A 9913-nucleotide genomic window follows, 5' to 3' on the forward strand; every position below is an offset into this window, starting at 1 on the left:
ACTTACTGTACTTTACTGTACTCTACTTTACTGTACCTTACTGTACTTTACTGTACTCTACTGAACCTTACTGTACTTTTACTGTACTCTACCCGAACCACACTTTGGCAACCAGCCATGGACCCCCTGGAAACCTTTCAGGGACCCTCGGGGGTAACCGAACCACACTTTGGGAACCAGCAATGGACCCTCAAGGACCTCCAGGTTTCCCTATGTTTTGTATTAATTCTAAAATCTGCAAAGTAACAAGTAACTGAAGCAGTCAAATACTGTAATTGTAGTGGAGTTTAATTAACAAAAATGGAAAGTAAGATATGATGAAAACATAATAAAAATGGTGTCATTCTTTAGTGCTGAATTGTGCCGTAAATTTTATAATTTGTGCTGCTATCATTATTGAGATATTCTACACGACACCACTGTTCTGCTGCTATCTTCTACAATGAAATACTGCTGCACCGGCAATCAGTAAACTGCTGCTAAATTTGCTAATTCATAACCATATAAATATTTATATATATAAATATATATAAAAGCACAATTGATGATTTCAACTGCACAAATTAGAGCACATCCAGCACAAAAAATGTAGACCATTTTTCCCGATTTGTAGCCAAACAATTGGGGTGCAAGCCTAAGCAAAACTATAACTTAGAATAATCCCTTATTCTTTTTAAGTAAAATTTCTAAAACACTACAAAACATGTCTCAAAGACAAATACAAGCAAACGTCTCCACAGTAACAGTTGTGTGTGTGTGTGTGTGTGTGTGTGTGTGTGTGTGTGTGTGTGTGTGTGTGTGTGTGTGTGTGTGTGTGTGCGTGCGTGCGTGTGCGTGCGTGCACATTGTAGATCAACTTCATAGCAGTATTAAGTGGTCCATCTATGTTTTTTTATTAATAATAAAATCTGCAAAATAACAAGTAACTGAAGCTGTCAAATGCTGTATTTATAGTAGAGTATATGTAACAAAAATGGAAAGTAGAGTAAAAGTACCTCAAAATTGTACTGTAGGTACAAGTACTTGTATATACTTGAGTAAATGTACTTGGTTACTTTGCAGCACCACTAGCCTTACATTAAGACGTGTCTGCCGAGACTTTCACATTGTCACTGCAGGGCCGACTTATGTAAGGCTACATCACCACAGAACAGCCAATGACAGCCAAGCCTTTAATCACAGCTGTGTCAATCAGTAGAGTGTAGAGGGACATTTATTTATAGTTTTAACTATAACTATAGTTTTATACATCACACAGCTTAGACATTTGGATCAAATCAGACAGCAGACCTGTGTGAACGCATTGATATAAATAGCATATCTGAAGTGTGAATATTGCAGCCACAGCGACTTAATATAAACATGGGTCCCTTTCCTATGTCTCACTCTGTCTAAACCCATTGAAAATGCATTGGGTGCTTAAAGTTAAACATTTTTATTTTTTTATAATTATACTACAAAACATTTCAAAATGAAAAATACACGCACACTTGTCCTCAGTAAGCTGAACACATAAAAATTTGAATGGTGTTGAAAGGTGTAAGCGTTTAGGAGATGAATCGCGCCAAAGTTTTGAGGATACTGACTAGTATAGTATAGAAATAAATAATGAAGATAACATACGTGTGCTCGCCTTCCAGGCGAGCCCACAATAATACAAACCAGGGAGGGACTTTATTGTTTTTCAGGTCAAGGACCCCTTAGCTCAGACAGAGATCAAGCAGGGACCCTCGCTGTAGGCTAGGCATTATAGCCTACTGTATCACACAAATATTTGGCAGGCCCCCTGTAATAACCCTGGATTGGGGTCCCTGACCCCCAGTTGAAGACATATACTAATAATGACATAGGCCTTCTATATGATTAGTTATCAAACAATTCTACAATAGCCAGCAGCTTTGTGTTCTCCCAGAATACTATATGTTGGGTTGTTAGACAGAGCCTAGTACTACAGTGAAACAATAAATTGCCTTGAATTTAAATTTCCTACATTTTTAGCCGCTATGTTTTGTACATTTTGGGATTTGGGCTTGAATCGTGGTGAATCGTGAATCGTATCGCATCGTGTCGGGAACAGGGGTGGATCGTGATGTATCGTATCGGCAGGATTTTAATGTATCGCAATTATATCGTATCGCTGGCAGTGTATCGAGGTGCGTATCGTATCGCGTCAGTGGTCGAGATTCACATCCCTAATACATACATACACAATCACAGAGATTTTTTGTTGACTCATGTGGCGTACGTGATGTCAGAGCCTTTTATGAAGTGATGTCACAATGAGTCAGAGCTTTCGCCGATTTCCTCCGGAACAGCCTGATGTCAACAATCAACCCCGCATAAGGAGATTCCGAACGTTTCGCGCCGGTTCGGGAAAACCGCGCGTCGGGTCGGGTCGAGACCCGGCACTGCACTCCGCGCCGCGGCGGAGAATGCGCGTGCCGAATCTGAAGCCGGTGGGACGAACGGTTCTCGAGATACGCGGATTACAGACACGCAGAGACTTCTCGCATTTATAGATAGATATGGACATCCTCCACTGCCGTGCCCAAATATGGATATGTATGTCATCATATGATGTCACCAAATATAAACATCTGTCCGTGACATCACAGACAGTGTAAAACACAGTCTTAACGTCACTCGTCAAGTTGACGGGAGGAAGCCGAAGTGAAGCATCAGTACGCGACGGTTCAGACATCTTTGACGACGATGCATCTGTTCTTCACCAGCAATAAGGACTCCAAGAAACGACTGGAACACCAGCTGTGTGCGTCTAGAGAGGTGGGAGCTGATGACATCCTGGACATCTCAGCCTGTGAGCTCTCAGAGATTCCATCCGGCGCCCTCTCCATCTGCCACGTGTTTCGAAGGAAGGTTCTCCTCCTCCACGGCAACAAACTGACATCCCTGTTGCCCAAGAGATGTGACATCAGCACCCTGTCTACCATAAAGGTACTGGATCTGCATAACAATAGGCTGACGTCGCTCCCCGACGATGTTGGGAAACTGTCGTCACTGCAGGTTCTGAACCTTTCCCGGAACCGACTGGAGTCTCTGCCGGACTCCATCGGCGACCTGCAGCTCCTGCAGACGCTGGACGTTAGGGCCAACCGCCTCGCCGAGCTGCCCTCTTCAGTGGGCCTCCTGAGCAGTCTGCGCATCCTGGATGTGAGCGCCAACGCCATTCGCCGCCTTCCCAGGTTCCTCGGTCTCGTCCGCACGCTGGAGAGCCTGTCGCTTGACGCTGGGGTGATGTCATATCCCCCGGCCAGCGTGTGCACGGGCGGCACTGAGGAAATACAGGGTTTCCTGTGCGCCGAGCTGGGAGAGGAGTATCGTCCTCCGTCTCTGTATCTCCTGCCGGTGCTGGAGAGAAGCAGCAGCGACTGCAGCGAACGGCAGCAGCGGCAGAATGACAGCGATAGCGCTGGCGGTCCGGAGCAGGCGTGGCAGAGCAAATTCGATGAGTATGAGGAGAGGAGGGAGCGGAAGCAGAAGGAGATGCTGGCCGCGGAGATCAGCCTGGCGGAGGAGTTGCGGAGAGAGCAGGCTCAGCTCCTCCTGGTGAGCAGCTCTCGCAAGGATGACCTCCTCCACTCGGTGAAGCTGGAGCAGGAGCGTGCAGAGCTGGGTGTCTCTCAGCAGCAGAAGATCCAGCAGGCTGACAGGCTGTCCCTGCTGGAGGCGGTCCGCCGGGCCGAGGGTGGCCTAAGCTGTCGCATCGGCGGCCAGCTAATGGACGTCGACCAACAGAAGAGGAACGCAGAGTCCCTTCGGGCGCTGGAAGAAGAGAGGATCCACGTGGAGCGTTTGACCGCCGTCACACAGGAAGAAGCCGGTTCCCTGAGGGAGAGGGAGGTGGCGGGGGCCATGCAGCAGATGCTGTTGGACGACCGTGCCGTCAACCTCCTCCAGGAGGCCAATGACCGGCACAGGCGGAGCGCCGTTTCCGAGGCTTGCAGGAGTGCTCAGAGTTTGGACCAGACTCTCGATCGGGCGTTCTCCCTCCGGCAACTGGACAAGTCCAAGGCCATCGGCCGCATCTTGGAGGAGGAGGAGATGCAGAAGGTCGCCTTCGAGGCTCTGCAGCTGCAGAAGGACGGCGTGCACGAATACATCCGCCAGCAGATCAGCTTCGTAGAGGCCCGGCTGATGGAGTTCAATAAGCTGGAGCTGAAGAAACATGACCTGGACACAGAGAGCCTGCGGGAGACGCTGGAGAGGGAGCGCATGGCTCTGGGTTGCTCGTTACAGGAGCTGCTGAAGCAGAAGGACCAGAGGGAGGTGGAGCTGAAACAAGTTCTGGCGCAGATGGAGCGGACGTCTGCCTCGGGCCGCCATAACTACTGGATGGTGCAGTACCAGAGGCTGCTAGAGTCCAAGCCGCCGGGGCTGCGCGTGCAGGAGGCCGGTGTGGACCCGGCGCTGGTCGCCCTGTTGTCCACGCTGTCGGCTCAGCACTACCTGCCCGTCCTGGCTCATCATGGCGTGACCGGCGGCAAAGCCCTGCGTCAGATGAATGCCTCTGACCTCAACCAGCTGGGCATCAGAGAGACGGGTGTCCAGGAGGCACTGCTGGACTGGGCCGAGCAGAAGCGGGCAGGGGAGGAAGAGGCTACTTATTCCTGGGCCCTCTCTCCTTCTGCACCGCCCTACCCCCATACTCCTGGAACACAGGTCACTCTGTCAGCCTCTAGCCCTGTGGAGGGACTGGGTGGTTCTGGTGAGGGACTAGGTGGGTCTGTCGGTTCTGGTGAGTGCGTGGTGTGTATGGACTCCTCGCCACAGGTCATCTTCCTGCCCTGTGGTCACATCTGCTGCTGTCGGCTGTGCGGAGATGCTCTGCACGACTGTCCTCTGTGTCGGAACAACATCTCCCAGAGCGTACGTCTCTACCAACTCTGATACACAATGCCTCTGTGTCCTAACTACATCTACCATAATGCCTCTGTGTCTTAACTACATCTCCCATAGCGTACTTCTCTACCAACACTACTAAATAATACCCTTGGAGCAGCTCTTTTTAAAGGCTCTCAGACCTGTGAGATATACACTCTATTGAGGTCTCTCAACATGAAATTCCAATAGGCTCTATGCACAGCAGCTGTATTGGAAAGAGATTGGGCCTCTTCCTTAGGTTTAACCAATGATACAAATAAAGTTAAGCATCAACAGTCTCTAGAGAAAATACAATGTCAGATGTGCCATACGTTTAGACAGCAGCAGGGTTTTTAGCGAAAATGCTATAAGAGTGAAACCCCCTTCCAGATTGGAAACCTTTGAAAACGCTATGAAAATAAAAAATAAATCAAACCCAGTGTGAATTGAGCAGTGCTTTTTCTCTATGGAGCGGTGATAAACCGCTCCATAGAGTGGCTGTGCGTTGTGTCTGTAGCCTTTTTCCTCAGCGTTTTGCCATAGCAAAACGTGTGTGAAGACGTTATGCAAGCACGACCACCGCTCACTTCACATTGGGTGTGATTTTTTTAGTTAATTTCAAGTATCCGGCAAAGCTTGGCCAATGTGGGACATACATACAGACAAGCACAAAGAGTCAGATGTAGGATTGATTGATTGATTAATTTAATAATTTATACTTTGCATAAGAATAGTGCAGGACAGTACAGTTCAGATACAAGGAGAAAACAAGAAAGTGTAATGGCTTGTTTGCAATAGGGTCTTTTTGTACTCAATTCATAAAGAAAAGGAGCGTTTAGCACCACTCAAAAAGGTTTGAGAACCCACTACACTAATTTGGAGATGCACTCTATAGAGCTCCCTCAACATGCAATTCCAATATGGGTCAACATGCAATTCCAATATGGGGTTGTTTGGATGTTGCATTCATTATTATTATATATAGGCCTACTACAGTATTTGTCAAAAAAGCAGATCCACAAGATTAGATTAGATCCACAACCTGAAAAGGCGGTGAACTAGTGTGACGCGTTATGAGCTTGTACAGTAGCTCCCCTTCCGGTGAAAGGATCTGGCGCAGAAGAGAAAAAGAAGGAGAGGGGACCGAGCACAGACCCCTGGGGGACATCAGTCAACAACAAGTAAGTATGTTTGAATGTGTGATGTGATTCTGAATCAATCGCCAAGTGGTCTGACTCTGTTATGTGTACTTTAATGTACACAAATTCATCAACAAGCATCATTTTACCTTGCCTACTTTATTTTGAAACTTAATACATGTTCTACAGTACTTGTGCACAATGTGCAGTGATGTTAACTTTTGACTGGTGGTCCTTCAAAAAAGAAAAGAAAACATCTTCCTTATTATGACAGTGACTCATGCGTTCTCAAATGGTACCAGCTAGGGCAGGGGTTCCCAAACTCAGGGCACCCCGTGAATATTTTTTTAAATCCGAGGCACCCCTACATTATAATTTTCACTCCCAGCACCTCATATTTATTGCATATCGTTGTTGTCGGGTGGAACCCTTGTATGTTCAAAACCGTTCGTTTTATATTTATCATCTATAAAATGTACTAAACTAGGGAAAACAGCAGATCTACAAGCACACAACATCAGCTGTTTTCACTAGTTATGTGCGACAGAGGTTTCTGCCTGACAGTAATGATATTTTAGTGATTATGTTGCGAGGAAAACGTTGAGATAATAGTCATTTTAGTTAGAAGTGACTGAAAATAACTGTGTACTTCAACTTTAAAATGATACTAAATATTTTTTCCAAATAAATTCCAAATATTATCAAATGATCTCGCGGCACCCCTGGACTGCCGTCGCGGCACCCCAGGGTACCCCGTCACCCACTTTGAAAACCCCTGAGCTAGGGGACATTCTTTTCTGTATGTCAGTTTTGGGTTGTTGACCCCAGCAAACCGTTCCCTCTGATAATGTGGCTTCAGAGAACATCCTCCGACAACAAGACTGAGGTCACCAGGCACGCAGAGCAGAGGAGCTCCACGCGGCACACGCTGTGATGATGTCATTATTTTGGAACAGGGCACTATTGATTTTCCTGGCAGAACAATGTGCCTCAAATGCAAAGCACCACCCACAATTGTCTACTTACTCCACCGCTGTTGCCCTTGAGTGGATTGTCCAAACAAGATACCACCAGGCTACAACATTCTATGTTATCCGTTGTACTCTCTCTCTTATTCAGAGCAGCAAAAAAAAAAAAATATTAAGCAGGTATGAGCATTTAGGGCCTTGGAGGTCACTAGGACTAATTGCCAAATGGTTTCAGTGGGAATTGAACTTAAGACCTTTGAGATGGAGGACAATCACTCAAAACAAAGAAGTGCTTCGCAATGTTTTCTGGATCAGGGGCCAGGGCCCACTTTAAGATCTCGAAAGCGTTCATGGCCCACAGTGCCCACACAACTGATCACTTAACACGGCAGCAGCCGAATGTTAAGTGGTCAGTTGGGTGGGCCGCGTGGATTTTCAGAGCATGTTGATCAATCAATCGATTGTGTTCGAGATTGAATCAATGGAACTGAGGTAATATTAAGTAGTTCCTATTTCGGCAACACAATGAAAACTTATTTTCCAAGGTTTTAACCCATTCAGGCCGGGAACACATTTTTGTGTAGTACAGTACATGTACAGTATGTAGTAGCAACACATTTGTTTTTGTAATTTTTTAATAATGTTTGTGTTTTTTTTCTCCAGAAAACTTAGGTCAGGCCTAGGAAAAATTATACAATATTTGTTTTAATTAACATTAAAATCCTAGTGTTTTGAAATGTATTTGGGAGGCCACTTGCAATATCCTGACGGCTACCAGTGGGCACGGGCCCACAGGTCAACACTAATGTTTATTAATTTGTTGATCATCAATAACGCCTTTCAGATGGTAATTTACATTCTAGCAAATGGATACACCTGGTCCACATTGTGAGATACAAATTAGAATCTGAACAGACTCAGCCAATAATGAATCCGAACAGACTCTCACTCAGCCAATAATGCTGAAGTGACATAAAAACCACGTATTATTAGTAGCAGAGGTGGTAGTTGAGTGAGTGTTGCTGAGGAGAGATGCAATGTGATAGACACGCTCACAGGAAGAGGCGTATACAGACTAGACCAGTGGTTTTCAAACTTCAAACCAATGGGCCAAGTCATTTCAAGACACCTCTGTATTGATTACGAAAACAGCTGAGCCACAAGCTCGCAATGCGGGTACACAAAGTACTAGTAAAAAAATAAAACTATTCCTAACCTTTTCTATAGTTGTATACTGTATATTACAGTAATAATATGTGCTTGTCAGTTGTCACAAAATCCCATGGCACAGCTGGACGTGTCTCACCGTTTTGAGAACCACTGCCCTATACAATAGTACAGTACACCAAAGTTTGTTTACCCATACTTGTCACTCTAGTCACCTGCCACATGATGCAGGGCATGTGACCCCAACCTACAGTATATGAATCATTAAGGCAATAGCTGTAGAGTGGAAGCTGGAATATGTTGCTGACATGTTGACTGATGACATTTGAAAAGAAAGAAGCCCACCACAGTCTACTCAATATAAACAGCTATATGATAAGCAACTATTCCTTTTTTTAGGTGAGACAAACAGGAAAACTTGACCAGACCATTAAAACATGTATTCAGTTCCAAACTGTACGTAGGTACACCGTACCACCAAATAGTTTCAACTTTTCAGCCTGGTAGCAACTAATAAACAAGAAAAGTAGAACGTGTCTGTGTTGCATTTTCATCAAACAGTAGGGGGTGCACAGGTCCACAACCAATTAGGGGGTGCACTGCATCTATATCCACACACAGGTGGGGCTCAGGATACAATGGTATCAACTGGTGCTCTGTCTATGGCTTTGTTATGGACACTGCCTCATGGCACTGACTGAATGCCTATCATAATATGTAGGAATTATGATTAAAATATGTTATCAGTAGTACACAATCATTTCAATTCAAATCACGCTCTTAGCTTTCAACAACACAGAAGCAAAGAAAGGATATTGTTGATCACCACGTTGTTAATCAGTATAGTAGCCTATTAGCTCAGCCTGCCTGTCCTACACAGCAAATTGCTGAGTGTTAATGCATTAATGAGTAACTCTGGGTGTACTAGTATTACTTAAGGGTCCATTTGGTTACATTTTATACACTCTTAAAAGTTAAATTAAATTGTATAATAATAACTATATAATAGCATGGTTCCTTACCGAGTCCGCTTATCTCTTGCCTTATGTTGAGCCGGCTCCTCTCGTCGGCGATAGCCTTCAGCATCTGCTGGAGAGACTGGTCCTCCAGGTCTCCGTTGCTCTCCTCCTCTGGCACGGGCACCGGTGCTGCTGATGCTGTGGTCCTGGACCCGGCGGGGACAGTCTGCTGGTTGTTACACAAGCTGGGGAAGAAGGCTGCCATCCTGAAGCTGAGCTCATGACAGTGACTCCTAGTAGCGCGACGGCCGGAGGGATTAACCCGGGGAGGGAGGGTGTATGTGTGGGGACAGTGGGATATTCTGGCTGGCTGGCCTGGCTGTCTGGGCGATAAGGAGAGGAAAGGGTCCCCCCTTGGGCTTGACGTGACGGAAGAGGGATAATCCTCGGTTACTGACAACAGATAGTCCTGTCCAACACACAAACAAGCCTCCTCTCCTCCGTTCACCTCTATACGTCCACAGAGGGAGAGATAACGCAGAGCTTGATAAGTCAGGGGGGGTTATTTATCTATTAAAGCGGTTTTCAGCACGAGTGAGGCGGGGAGCTAGGAGACTTCATTCCCCCGTCTGTTTAGAAAGAGATATCAAGCTTTTGGGAAACGTCTCTCCTCCTCCGAGAAGGAAGGAACAGCCCTTACACTTCCTGTAATGCAGAATAACAGAAGACATTTAAAGGGAAACAGACCTTTGGTTTGGTTTTTCCTCCCTCCTTCAGTGTGCCTCAGCTTTTTGGACGG

At 46.0% G+C, this 9913-nt stretch overlaps 2 protein-coding genes across 2 annotated transcripts in view; one reads left to right on the top strand and one right to left on the bottom strand.

Moving 5' to 3' along the window:
* The window catches only part of kiaa0930, a gene marked incomplete at its 3' end in the record, with an annotated part of 84351 nt that extends 75062 nt beyond the window's left edge, over positions 1–9289 (bottom strand). The window contains exon 1 of the mRNA XM_080754629.1: positions 9178–9289. Coding sequence (XP_080610755.1) covers positions 9178–9241 — 64 coding nt within the window. The 5' untranslated portion in view covers positions 9242–9289. The remainder of the gene's footprint in view (positions 1–9177) is intronic.
* On the top strand, positions 2713–4908 carry LOC308308442 (E3 ubiquitin-protein ligase LRSAM1-like; the record flags this gene model as incomplete). Its single annotated transcript, XM_080753858.1, has 1 exon — positions 2713–4908. The coding sequence occupies one exon, from the start codon at positions 2713–2715 to the stop codon at positions 4906–4908; it is 2196 nt and encodes a 731-aa protein (XP_080609984.1).
* Positions 9290–9913: the final 624 nt, after the last annotated feature.

This window comes from Nannobrachium achirus (genome assembly GCF_963921795.1).
Source record: "Nannobrachium achirus genome assembly, chromosome: 23".
Taxonomy (NCBI): Eukaryota; Metazoa; Chordata; class Actinopteri; order Myctophiformes; family Myctophidae; genus Nannobrachium; species Nannobrachium achirus.